Here is a 14,933-nt window from a genome sequence, read left to right on the forward strand (position 1 = left end):
TCATATTGTTTGCCATTTTGATTCACATTATATTGAGTGTTTCCATGCTAGTGGCAACTCTGAAGAGGAAGCCAAGTGTCTTTAGTGGGTATATTTTTAGCCAACTAGTAAAAACATATCCAAAAGATGCCAATATTGCCACACATCAGTTCACACTGACTGTACATGCTTGGCTCACAAGTTATAAAATGTTGATGATGCGGTGGGTTCAGAAATGACAGGGCTAACCCTCCCTTTTATTGCAATAGCATGTAGCCACTGTGTTCAAATAGCCTTTCCATATGATACTGTTCTTCCTTCCTTTCCTCCCTCTCTCTCTGCTCTTTCTCGTGATTAAGAAAGTACAGGGACTGAGGTGGCTCGCAGTCGTGGGTGCTGTTGTCCACACTGTTGCCTTTGTGTGTCGCCACATAAAGCTGTCAAACCCCCCCATCTGGGGAAGAAAGCTCACGTCCCGTTGTGTGTCATGGCTCCTTCGCCGACTTGCCCAACAGCTGCACATCTCCACACGGACAAAAACAACCTCTTTTGGTGGAACGGTGTGTGGAGCAATTGGAAGTTGCACTATACTTGCCATTGTGTTTGTAGGCTGCTATGTATGTCCAGACTCGAAAATTAAGTCTTTCCTGAAAGGTGTGTGTTAGTGTATGCACATCTGTGTGACTGGCATTGCATGGCAGGCCGACACTCGAGAGCAAGCCTTTTCCTGGTCACTTTCCTGAGCAGGTGTTTGATTTGTTGAATGCTATTTTTTTTTTCTTCTTTCTGCACTCTCTCCCCCTCCCTCCCTCCCTCATTCTCTCTCTGAACTCTCCAGAATATTCTGCCTGTAGGCTGGAGTGTGTGTGAGTGGGTTGTCAATGCTCCCACCGCAGGCACATCCGGTCACTCTGTGCCGCTGCCATCTCTCTGAGGAGTGCAGTCAGCTGCAGAGTGGAGAGAGGCTAGTTGCACTGGGTGAGGCAGGAGCAGGGCCAACCACTACTTAATGCACAGGCAAACAACTCAATCGCTAATAGCACTAACTTTGAAAGACTATTAGCTTTTAGCCTAGTCCGTATTCCCACTGAGTCCTTATTGCAAATCATATTGTTTTAGACCTTTGTCACTGTTTTGTACAACACATTTGCCAACACTTGAATCATAACACTGTTAAAGTTCCTGTTTTGATAGTCGTGTCTGAAAAACAAGTTTGTCAGTTTGTTTTAATTAGAAAAAGCAGGACTTAGTGTTTTACACATGAAGTATTCACTGTGGTGTACATCCATAACACCAGGTAACTTGAATGAGTCAGCGAAGAGACATGATTGTATTGCAGCCCCACAACAGAGCATCAGCACAATCAGAGGAAACAGGCTGTGTGTGTCATCATCATGCGCTCCGTCCAGGTGGTCTCTTCTCCTCATAAGCCTATAACACTGCTATCACACCGGTCGCCACAGCGACGGGGAGGAAGAGAGGGACTCACTATCAAAACAAACATGGGCAGGGGTGACAGAACAGTGGTGGAGAGGGGGAAACGGGGAGAGAGGTAGTGGGCCGCAGTGCTCAAAGTGAAATAACTGTCCCATAAAATCAAGATTGAGGGACAAAATAATCTCTATTTTGTGAGCCCTCTCTTTCTTACTGATATCTTTCTTAATGCTCTCCATGATTGGGACTGAAAACAAACTAGTGGTACCCCCAAACAACGAAGTTACTTGTTTTAGTTTCATTGTTACTTGTTTTGTGTTTGCATTCATATATAAAGGCCAAATATTTCTTTCTGCACCAGTGTACATCATTAGATGGGACATCAACAGCCTGGCTTTATTTAGCATAAATAGTATAGTCGCATAGTCATGCCTGATTATTTAAGTGTGCCTAGTGTGAGTGGAGGCAGACAGAAAACACTGTCAGGAGGGTGACTCTCTCTCTCCTGAGAGGACATCCAGCGTAGCTGGAGCTGTTGTTGTCAGCGGGATCGCTCACACTCCGTCAGCTGTGTTTATCTGGAGACGGCGCTGAGCAGTGCCTGATAAAAGACGCCGCCGAGTGGGGGCCACTTTTTGTCTGTTCTCAGATATCTCTCCACACACACACACACACACCTGCCCTCTACCCTGCCCTGTAAACAGCCTACAGAGTGCACTTAATATGACGTTGCTGTTTACATAAGCTGCTTATGACAATGCCTGTAAACTACTGTCATTTTAAGTGAATTCTGGTTGTACTTGCACTAAATCAACAAATCCAAACAACAAATGTCTCTTACCGGACATTCAAATTCTGCCAAGCCTTAAGCAATGAAGCAATGTAATTAGAAAGCTGTTGGCACAGGGAGTTGACTGTACACCTGTGACGTTCCAGCCATCCTTAGCCAACTAAATATACATTAGTGCCTCGTCAGTGCAAGTTACGTACGGAATCCTTTTTTGAGGTTTGATGTTTAAGTCATGTTTGCAGTTGGTGTGGAGTGAGCATATTAGGCTTAGGAAGGACATGGAAGTCCATCTGGTATACGTCACACTGTTTGGATGAATTGAGATGTGTGCGCAGCCTTCCTCTGGCCTTTCCTGACTAACCTCCAGGTGACGTAAGTGCTGCAATGACACACAAGCACTCCCACACACATGCCCGGTGTTGGCATATCAATTCATAAAAGACCTGATTTGTCTCCTGTCACGCTTTTGAATAATTTTATTTACAGTCTAGTTGGTGTGACAAAGCCTATAAATTCTTTACAATTTTATCAAATTATAAATGGCAAACAAAATAACATGAGGAAGAATGTGACAATTTATCCATGGCCATATGACGATTTATCCATGGCTATATTATATTTTTGTTGAGAGCTGTGTTGGAGGATGATTATATAATATCAGGTGGCAGAAATCAAAGCTCTCTCTGCCCACATCCAGCTACAGTATGTCAGCTGTGTCGGAAGATGACCACCACGAGCTGCCAAATGGGTGAGGGAGCTGCAGGTGTTTACTTTTGCGGCACAGCTGAGCAGAGATGCGTCGAAGGAACTACTCAGATGTCTCTCGTTCAAACACAAAACAACCCAGCTTGACATGTGGAAAAAAGCAAGAAAAAGAGCACAGCCCCCAGGGGCTATCTGAATTCCTGTAGAGAGGGAGAGATGGGGGGCATGGTGTTCCATAAGCAAGCCCCCTTCACTCATCAATGAGCCACAGTTTCCTCTGCACCTCTCTGTCACAATCAAAAGGAAGACCTCCAGCCTCTTGTTAATCTTTTATCAGCCTTCTGATGTTGCAGTCAGGCAAGTTAAGACACATGAACCAGAGAACCATGCAACCAACCCTCACTTAGGAAGTCCATGTTCACCACCAGTGGTCTTGAACTTCCTTGTTCTTCAGAGGAAGAGTGGGAAAGAGCAAATGACTTTTATTGGACTGTTGAGGCTGACCCTGACAGGGGTTAAACAGATAGTTCATGCAGGGGTATAATTGTATGGAGGGAATGATTTGCTAGCCATCGTCTATAGTAAGGTATTATAGAATAGGAATGTTGGTACCGTGTAAGGGGTGTATTCCCCCACCTTGTACAATACTTTAGTGTACAAAAAAAAAACTGTTGACATCTCATTGCCTTGTGAATCTCGGAACAGAGGAACAGCTCAGGCCTTTCTCATAACATTTGAATCTTTACCAGTGCATACCATTTAGATACCTTTCAGTTGAGCACACTGGAGTTTAAGAGGGACAACGGAAAAAATCAGCCCCTGCAAACAGGACAGGATGCACATGGGAAAAACAGAGACGGATGAGGCAGCTCAGGATATAGGGAGAGGGAGAAAAGGAAGGAGGGTTTTTTTGGGACAGCTGAGATCAGACTGAATTGTTCCTATTGCGAATCAATCTTTTGTTTCATGTCCAAGGCCATTTGTATTATTTTTAAAGCCTTGCAGTTTTACTGGTACCATCTTTACCAGTTCTGGTCTTACAGTTATAATGAAACAGCCTTCCTGCTACATATAAACTCATAAAATGTATGGACAGCATAGGTGTCAGCACATTCACTGTCACATACACATCCATCATATAGCAATAGCAAAGTCCTTTTAGGCAAGTCCCTCCACTTGGCGGCCATATTTTAATGCTTTTTGGTCACTTATCGGGTATCTATTTCAGCAAAAATGTGCGTGCGGCTCCACAACACCAACCTTGCTTCAGCAGTGAGATCACAACACATGATTGGCACAATGTATTGACAACACACCACATGATTGGCACAATGTATTCTGAAGAGGCGGGATATGGGTAGACAACTTGCCATATGTTACAAACTAACCCATGCATTTCTAAGGAGGATTTTTTGAGTGCTGTCTCCTCATTAAAAAGTCTCTGGCAATAGACCTTAAGTGCAAAGTGCTGAAGTGGATGATGATCTGAGTCATCAAAGATGATATTCCGCTGCATTCTGCAGTCTGCATGAACCCAGTATGACTGACCCATTGCCTATGGTCCTGAGAAAGGGTTCCATAATGTATCTCCAAAGTGCTACTCAAGTCAATCAATCCTCACTGATGGTTGGCCTTAAGTGTGTGGAGTCAGTAGAAGTCGAGGTATTTGAAAATATTGTGGTAAGGGTAATTTTCCGTGAATAAGGTGCTCTCACAGCAAACAAGGAGCTGCAAGGAAAACAATAAAATCATAGGGCTAGGGCAGGACATTGTCACCTTGGACAAATTTAACCTTTTGGTATAAAAGCTGAAGCAATATCGGACTTTTAAGAACGGGAACTGTGCATTGCAATAGGCTGCTTATCTGAAATTTCTTCTATGAAACTGTTTCCTTATCATGATATATCTGTCTGTGTTATTCTCTACCCTTCCCCACAGTTTGAGAATCCCTCCCGCCCACCATCATTTTTCATCAGGTTCAACCCATGTTAAACTCATTCAGCAATGTTGTCCACTGTGCCAACAGGACACTGAATTGACTTTTTTAAATTACAGAAAGTGGAAGTTTTGTTCAGTAGGTTTGTGTAGGTTTGCTAAAAGCATGTAACCATGAATGTGCAAAGGATGACCAGATGCCATTCAGTGTGAAGGAAAGGGCCCAGGTACATCTACATCATTACAGTAGCCTACCACACAAACCTTAATTTAAACAAGTTTTAATGCAACAGCCAAAAGCATAACTACAAACCCAATAAACGTATTTCTTCAATTCCTCCAGTATTCAATAATTAGCCCAGATTATAGGCTACATTGAGGAAACAAGGTAATCCAGTAATAAAGATAAATAAAGTCAATCATGCATTCCTTTCGCTCCTAATTCAACCTATTTCTCCCTGAGGGTGAAAAGCCACTGTCAGTCACCCAGTCAGAGTGTGCCTACTCAGAATGTGTAGCCTATGTGGAACGTCACTAAAAAATTCAAACATCCTCCACACCACATGTTCCAACAGGTTTCAGACCTGAACCTCATATGTCCACAATTTATTTTACAGCAATCACCAGGTTCAGTTCTTTCACTTGTTGAAATATAACCATTCTTCTTTAATGTACAATTCTATATCCTGTTTCAAGACGTTTTGCTGCTGTGACTGCAAAATGTTTTTCCCCCCTCAGATGGCTTTATGACAAGTGGTCTGACACTGAATGAAACACAGATAACAATGCCATACAAAAACTCCTTACCATTTGACTTTTTGCCATCATCAAAGACTAGGGCGTGGTAGCCTGTAAATGGATCAGTGACAGATAAGGGTTGGTAAGATGAGAAAATTAAAAATATCTTTAAAACTTTAAAACAAAACATGCCTGAGGTTTGCTAAAGTGTATACTTTGTATTTCTGTTGTATTCATATTATTTAATATGACGTGTATGCTATTTTTTAACAAAAGATAGAACTAACAGCCTGTTAAATTGTCAAATGGTGTAACCACAAAAATGACAAATATCTAATATTTCACACCTCCTAGAGTTCATGCAATTGCTCTCATGAAATTATTAGTTTATTTTGTAATATCCTATGAGAATATGTTTTATTATATTTATTTCTAAATTTAAATTATATGGGTTTTTCACTGTACTGAGCAAGACCATATGCTGTAAACATCTTGTTTTCTGTCTATTCTTTGACCATTTGAGTAAAAATGGTTTAAACAACCATTATTACAGTAAAGTACAGTTTTAAATCATTATCCATATTATTTTTTTTGTACATTATTAGTATTTTAGACAAAATACTGGTTACACCAATTGACCATAAAACGTTTATAGCAATAGGACATGAAATTGACACAGAAAATAGGCATCAAGGTAAACTGAATGGGATATTTTGATATGTATTTATGTCATTCATCATATTCCATATCAAATATCATTTCATAACATCAATGAAGAAACTTGTGTTCTATTTGAACCCATTATTTTCAAAGAGAGTGAGATAAAGGGCCCTATTTTCGCGATGCAAAACCTGGCGCAAAGTAGTGTTAATTTCGTCAGACAAGACTAGAGAAAAAATGTTCGTCAACAACCTTTTTTTCCATGACTAAGACGAGAAGATGACAAGACTGCACTAATGTCCTGAAACACTGACTAAGACTATCTTAAGATGCATTATTGTTGACGAAAAAAGACGAGGCTAAAATGTTTTGCATGAAATAAAAACTAAGATAAAATCTCTCTTCATTTTCGTCTAAAAAATGAGAATCCAGAATAGCTGTTACGTTTTCAAAATATTCCGAATGAGTTCATGGTTCATGCGCAGCAGCTTTCCTGTAGGCTAGTCTACGTGCTGTTGCTGCAACTAGACATTCTCTGCTGCAACCCTGTACGAAACTACATGGAACAAGAACACCGGAGATTTCTGTCAGAGTTAGCAAGCTAACTACCTAGGCATTAGGCCACAATGCTACATACCCAGAAGTTGAAGCTTCTCTCATACATATACAAATTAACATCCCCCAGAATGTCCATACGAACATTTTCAGCAAGTAATGTCAACTATTTAACTAGTTACACTGATGATGCAAAGTTTGCTAGCAAGTAAGCTAATATGGAAAGTTCGCTAGCAAGTTAGCTAAGATAGAGAGTTTGTGTTGCGTTTGAGCATATTGCCATCTAAGCGTGGCGGAGTAAACATTCATACTTGAGTCTAAGACAGTGTTTCTCAAACTTTTTTTCAGATGAAGGACCACTTAACTAATCAATAAAAAGCATACGGACTACCTAGCTAAAAACAATTAAAAATAGACCTAGCAGTATATTAGCCTAAACAATACTCACTGAACCACCTTGCTTATTGTCTTTGCACTTGGCTTAATTGTGTCAGAGGATTCATATTATTTAAACTGGCATATCTGACACAGACAGTGTTGTAGAACTGTTTGAATTTACATGAAAGTTGGTTCAATATTGCAAACAACTCATCTATATTATATTTTACCACGTCTGCTCGTGGACCACTTGGGATAGCTTGCGGACCACACTTTGTGAAACACTGGTCTACGAAGATCATGACAGTGGTCCAATCAAATCTTTTACTGTCTGTGGTCAAATCCCAGCCGAGCTATAACTGTAGCTCGACTTACCTGTGCATGTAAACATACTGACTGACTGAAATAATTTGTTATAAAAAAAGACTGAAATATTTTGACTAAAACTGACTAAGATAGCTTTAGTTTTCTTTTGACTAAAACTAGACTAAAATTACGAGACTTTTAGTTGACTAAAACTTGACTAACAAAAATTATATTTGAATGACTAAATATGACAAAGACTAAAAAGGACATTTCGTCACAAGACTAAGACTAAGACTAAATTAAAAATAGGTGACAAAATTAACACTAGCGCAAAGCGTATTATTATTCTGACGCAAAGTTTTTTCCTATCTTACACTTCACTTTTATTAAATAATGCGCCCAGGGGTGTGGCAATTACCGACATAAGGTGTGGTCTGGCACATGATCTAAAAATCGCTATCTTATACCGTCTAAAAAGCATTACGCCACTGACCAAGAAAAGCCTGGTCTATAGCAAAAGGCGCATATGAAACACGTCACTGTCACGAGATGTACAGTAAGCAGCAATTCCTCTGCAGAATAAATGTCCTTAGGTTATTTATTCAGTCATTCGAACATTATAGGGGGAAGTTTTGCTTTTTTCAGGCTATGTTTTGCTGGTAACCCATTGTTAGTCAATATTGAAAGTAATTAACTGTGTATAACTGTTTTGTCGTTGACTATGACACCACAGTGAAGTTAGTTTCACTTTGCCTATATTTTCAATTAATAGACAAGTGCAGATGTGTGTAGCCTATACTCTACTCGGTTTTAGTAAAGAATTTCTTAGTGGAATACCTGTTCCATACGGTCTTGCGTACAAGCAGATTCCTTCAAATACACCGCTGACTATCAAAATACTGATGCGCTGTTTGAAGTTGCCCTGCATGCTGTTAAAGGGAATGACAGATGTCCTCCTCATTGGTTTAAAGGATGTTAAGCCCAAAACACACCCATGACTGATTAAGAAACATAAGAGCCACCTTTTTGCGCAGGGCACCTGACGTTTGATAACAAACCCACCCCGAATGTGGACTGGACAAACCCCTAAATGTATTTACGCTATTTGCTAGTGACCATGCATTTTATATTGCTAAATTAGGGCCCAAAGTGTGTGTGAGAGAGAATAAGAGTGAGTGAAAGAGTGGGTATGATAATTTCTTAATAACCAACCAACAGCAGGATCTGCGTTCACATGCACTCTGTGGAGAGACAAGTATTTCTTGCTTGGAAGTGGCATCCATTGGGGGACAAGAGGCACATTTTATATATAATAAATGTATTTATATTATTTATTTATAATTTGAACATACTGTTTACATACATCATAATAAAATATTAAAAAATAATTATGGAAGTTTAAATTTAAAATGAAAAGCTTTGACATTTCAAAAATCGCTTAAATTGCAATCTAATTAAACCCTTTTAAAGCTATTGTTCATGCTAAACAGTTAGTTAGTTAATTTAAATTATAAAAATAATATAATTAGCACCTAAAATTACATACTCTTGGCCCTGAATCTGATCAAACTGGTCTCAAACAGAAAAGAGTTTCTATTTAAAAGCAAAATTTGCAGGCATTATTATGGACAACTATGTACACACTTCACCTTTATGTGAATATTCAAACACAGTTTTTACATTAAATTGAATATCGTATGATTATTTTGATTTATCAACATTTTTAAAAGGTCATACCATTTGACATGTAACCTAAGCTTGCCTGGCCATGGCCTAAAAACACTATTATGTTACTTTAAGAGAGTTGCTAACCTTGACTCATAGCAGTTGGGGTCTTGAAGGGTCCTTCTCTATGACATAATTTCCTGTCACATGATTCTCTGACATAATACATACAAAATTGCTCCTTAAATGGTGGTTACACCACTTGACATTTTAAGTGGTTGATGTGACAGACACGATTCCCCATATTAATTCAAACATTCAGAACAATGGGGTTTCATTACTTGTATTAAATATAGAAAGGTTCTTGTGCAAGATCATGCCAGATTATTTTAGAAGGGAGTTTGGAGAGAATTTCACATTTTTTTCAGCAAGTGTAATTATTTGGTTCATGTTTTTGTGGTTGCACCGTGTTGACAATTTTACCCAAATTCAGTTAATACTCTTTCAAAATTAAATAAATCCAAAACTTTAAGATTAGGGTTTGATGAAAATTATATTTGAAAATAATTTGTCAAATTATTTTCAAATTTTAACAATTTTAAATGTATGTAACCCATATGTACACAAAAAAATGAGCGTCACGTCATTGACCCAAATACCAACGTCTACATTAAATATAGTTTCATGATGGATTATTTTGAAAGTTTAAACGAAAAAGGTTTAGTATGGTTAACTAAATTTTCATATTAGTCAAAGCCCCCTTTTTAACACCGGTAGACAATTGCTCTTGTAGTACTAAGATGAAGTTGAAGAAATTACATAAATAATTCAAAAACCGATTGCATTGTTCACTGCGATGATTAGTTTAGATGTGTTCATGAAGTAACTTAGTTGGTTTAACTCACTAATCTTGCTCAGGTGCGTGATTGCCCACACACTGCGGTCTCTCGTCCGTGAAGGGGTGGAGTAAGTGATTGCTCAAGTTTGCATTTTCATCTACGTAACTTCACTCACGTCTTGAAAAGCTTGAGCGCACTGACCAGACCTCTGTCTACTGTCCAGCGCTGAGAGTGAGTCCGTGGGGGGATATTTGGTAGGCTATCAATATTTGATATTTCAGCAGTTGCCGACCACCCATAGACCCGTGTCAGCTGTAACAGCGGATTTGTTTCTTCAGTGAACCATTCCCCACCATCTCTCCGGCGGCAGGCTTTTTGCTATATTTTGTGGAAAATGTGAGTATGTCTGAGAATTGTTATCCTAATTCAAGATTGAATTCACGCTTAATTTGTCTGGGTTTTTGGATTCGACCGGACCGTATGCGTGCTGGCGCGTGAAAGAAAATGTTCTATTCTGAACTACTGTGGGTAAAATAACTCTGCCTTGGAGTACATTTCCAATTCAATAAGTTACCCTTTTCATTCAGTCTAGACTTATTATAAAATATTACGAGTTGTGTTTACTTCTGTTGTCTACTCCTATTTTTACTCTTGGAGATGTTAAAGGAGAATTCCGGTGTGATATTGACCTAAAGTGTATCGAAACATGATACCGAGTGTGAACGTATGTCTCATAGCCCATCTCGGCTTGTCCCCTGCACTCCAAAATCTGGCGCTAGTTAGCCGATGCTACAACAACATCTTTTTTTCAATAGTGGTGCTTCGCATCGGGCTAGCCATGCAAATAAATCACTGTTTTACACCCATTTACGAGGCTCAATGTATCTCCACACTTCATTGGTAGACTTCGAGGGCCCTGACATTTAAAACGAGACATTGAGAACTTTGAAAAAGCACTGGTAGTTTACTTACAAGGCGATTTATACAGACAGTATCTTCCACGAAGTTTAGCGTTTGCAGCCATCTTGAATTTAGTCACGATAAGTCGAGCAACGAGTAAGAATGAACAGGTATGATAAGGGATCAGATTCCAAAAATAATTCAGTGGAAATGCATGGATTCCAGTTGCTGCTACTTTTTTCTTGAAATTTGTTTATGGTTTAATGAATAGATTGATTCATAAATAGGGTAGGCCTACAACATGAAAATATCACTAGTTAATTCCTTTTAATGAACACACATTTGATTTGACTAACATGTTTGTGGTAGGCTTATGAAAAATAATCCACATACCTAGAAGTCCATTGACTCATGAACAGTCAATCAGCATGAGCTCTCCGTTATGTTGTTCTTCTGCATCTGCAGTGACCTTGTTATTGAAAGTCTAAAGCACTCAAGCACAATAAATGGATCAGAATACTCATAATTTCTTGCTTAAAGCAGACTACGAACAAAGTTTACTCCCACTGCTTCCCAAACACTAATTGTCCTCTTTCTTTTCTTCGTAGGATGACTTCTAGGGACCGATGGAGAGTTTGCAAAAGAGTGTGTCTGATGTTCTTCCTGGCTGGGGTCACCCTGACGATTGTTCAGAGGGGCAACATCAGCACAGGTCCACAGTTTCAGCTGGATAGGCAGACCCGGAAGGAGCCTTCTGACGAGACCGACGTGCAAAAGAGGGGCCCCTACACCCTAGCCAATCGCTTCTGGAAGCCCATGAAGGCAAAGAAGCCCAAGCAGGAGACCTCCACCGTGGAGGAGCCTCACCACGTCACCCAGGAGCTCATCACCAAAAGCTGGGACATCACCAGTGCCAACTGCAGTGCCAACCTCAATTTCACCAGCACCGAGTGGTTCGCGGGGCTGGAGCCCACCTTTAAGCAGTTCCTGCTTTACCGCCACTGCCGTTTCTTTCCCATGACCATAAATCACCCGGAGAAGTGCTCTGGGGACATCTACCTACTGATGGTGGTGAAGTCCATCATCACACAACACGACCGCAGGGAGGTTATACGCAAAACGTGGGGCAAGGAGCAGGTGATCGATGGAAGGAAGATCAAGACCCTCTTCCTGCTTGGAGCTTCATCCAATGAGGCGGAGAAGGCCAACCACCAGAAGCTGCTAGAGTATGAGGACTACATCTATGGAGACATCCTGCAGTGGGATTTCATGGATAGCTTCTTCAACCTCACCCTCAAGGAGACACACTTCCTCAAGTGGTTCTCCACCTACTGTCCAGGAGTGCGCTACATCTTCAAGGGTGATGATGACGTGTTTGTCAGTGTGCCAAACATAATTGAGTATCTGGAGATTAGTTCCGATGTTAAAAATCTATTTGCTGGTGATGTCATCTTCAAGGCAAAGCCTATCCGTAAGAAGGATAACAAATATTATATTCCACAAGCCCTGTACAACAAGACTCATTATCCACCTTATGCTGGTGGTGGTGGATTTTTAATGGATGGCCCTCTTGCCCGAAAGCTGTATTCGGCCTCTGAGACTTTGGAGTTGTATCCTATTGACGATGTATTCCTAGGCATGTGTTTAGAAGTTCTCCAAGTCACACCAATCAGACACAATGCGTTCAAGACATTTGGACTTATGAGAAACAAGAAGAGCAAACTGAATAGAGAACCATGTTTTTTCAGAGGCATGATCGTAGTACACAAACTGCTTCCCCCAGAGCTCATGGCTATGTGGAAACTCGTCAACAGCAACCTTGTGTGCTCACAGAAAGTACAACTCTTATAGCCTTTCCATTTCTTTATTCTTCGGGACGCATGTAATTGGAGACGGATGTCAATTTTGAGTTTGCTCAAGTTGAAGTACTCTGTTTTTGGAGGTGTAACATGCATAATAATATTAATTTATGTACTGCGTCATAAGAGAAATGTCAGTGGCCGAGTAAATTATAAGATTTTATAATGTGAATGTATTTATATGCACACGAAATCTTACTTAACTATTTTGGTGACATTTATTCAGAGGGATTTTGATGGCAGTTTGAGCTACAGATTATTAAAGGACCGCTTGCTACAAAACTGTTTGTGGTGTGAAGAACCACAAAGAAAGGAAGATCCTACAAAAATTTCTACCTCACCAACATTTTCTGAAACTCTGTTTTGTTGGTCATTTGTATAAAACACACACCTGCTTTCTTTATCAGTAGGCTGCCCTACAAAGCCAGTGCCGTATCTTTTTTGCACCAATATAAAACGCCATATCCGCCAATCAATCTATTAAAATCTCATTGATCTACTGCAACATTTCCTAGAGATATAGGGGTTTTCATTTTACAGTATCTGCTAAAATGCGCTGTGACAAACAAAAAAGCTGGTTTTCTCAGTTTGGAAATTTGCAGGTACTGCATTTTGGCTTTGTAGGGCAGTATAGCTCACAAGGGTTATGTTGATTTCCGAAACACTCCAAATGAGATCGCACTCGTAATGCCATTTTGATGCCATTCATAAGGCCATGATGCCGTTTCTGTCAGACCTTTTGAAGGGTTTACAGTTTCATATAATCATGATTCTAACATAGTTTCTTCAACAATAGAAATGTGCACATAAATGCTGATATACTTGAGATGAATTGGACTGAGGGTATGATTTAAACTGTGAACAAAGAAAATCAACTGCTGGTACTGGTGATCTGTTATTTTTAAAGTTCCTTATTGCAAATTAGGGGGTTTGGGGTTGGTTGTAATGTTTAGATTTGACAGAAAATGTCACCTCTATAAATACAAATTATGTATATAACTGAGATTTTCATTCTGAAATATCTGTAAAGGTATGTACATACAACAGAATGATGTTTGTAAATAAATGTCACGAACTGTCCATGTTTCTGTTAGTTCTTATTTCTTAATTTAAGAAAATGTATCTGAAACATCAAATGATTGATCGGTTGATTTAATAAAAGCAAAGTTTAATTTTACCATGTGTATTTTCCTGTGATTTGGGGTTGTTAAAATTATCAGTATGATGTTTCATGTTGCCAGTTTGCAGCATTGCTTTGAGTGAGTGTGATTATCAATCTGATCACTTATGGCTTTTCTGATAGACTTCATATTGATAACCACACTGTTGATATTGCCAGTGTTTGAGGTAATGACAATGATGTTAGAAAAAACAAAAAATGCTTGTAGTATGGTCATCATGATTTTTCTACATCCTGACATGTTGAGGAAGATCGGAATGAAGAAACAGGCATATTTAAACAATAAAAAACATACACAACAAAAATGCTATGCTTACAGAGCATCTTCCTTTATATTGTTTGACCCTTTTCATGATTTAGAGTTTTAGGTTTTAATACTTTCATTGAATATCATTACTCATTGTTTATTTTGTCTGGTTCACTGTTCCATAGTGTTTTGGACCTCCTGAACATCTTACCGAGGATGGGGGGAAATGCATTCTCCTGTTCAAGTTAAAGAGACCATGGGGAATGTCAAAACCCAACAGTTACATTATTGTTATTGTTAATAAGTTCTGGGGACATGTAGATAGCCATCTGAGTAGAAACTGGATAGGAAGTGTACAGTTCCAGTCACATAAAGGCCATTATTTGGCTAAAATAGCTTTACAGCCAATGAATTTGGTCTATGGAAACAAATACTTTGATCAAGCAAAGAGATACACAGGGTCATAAAGACAAAGGCATCAAACTTTTTTACAAATAATATTCTTACAATTGAAAGTGTTTAAAAGTGTTTGCTTGTGTTTGTTTTTGATGTTATTTGTATACTGGATGGCAATGTCAGATCTACTGATGCACTGCACCTTTCAAGATAACTGTTCTGCAAGACAAAGACTGTAGATGTATATAGATCAAAGTCACGCAGATTTGGGTCTCAATTTGCAACTAAGGACATGCACACTCCAAGCAGGAGTTCCATATTCTCCTGAGATATGTATGGAGAACAATTTTAGTTGCATAAGAGACCC

General features: G+C 39.4%; 1 protein-coding gene across 1 annotated transcript; it reads left to right on the forward strand.

Moving 5' to 3' along the window:
- The first annotated feature begins 10,134 nt into the window (after positions 1–10,134).
- b3gnt7 (UDP-GlcNAc:betaGal beta-1,3-N-acetylglucosaminyltransferase 7) lies at positions 10,135–13,823 on the forward strand. The gene is made up of 2 exons (XM_048252584.1): positions 10,135–10,380; positions 11,493–13,823. Coding segments are annotated over exons 1-2 (1,245 nt in total). The 5' UTR covers positions 10,135–10,378; the 3' UTR covers positions 12,736–13,823.
- Positions 13,824–14,933: the final 1,110 nt, after the last annotated feature.

Source organism: Alosa alosa, chromosome 9 (genome assembly GCF_017589495.1).
Source record: "Alosa alosa isolate M-15738 ecotype Scorff River chromosome 9, AALO_Geno_1.1, whole genome shotgun sequence".
Classification (NCBI taxonomy): Eukaryota; Metazoa; Chordata; class Actinopteri; order Clupeiformes; family Clupeidae; genus Alosa; species Alosa alosa.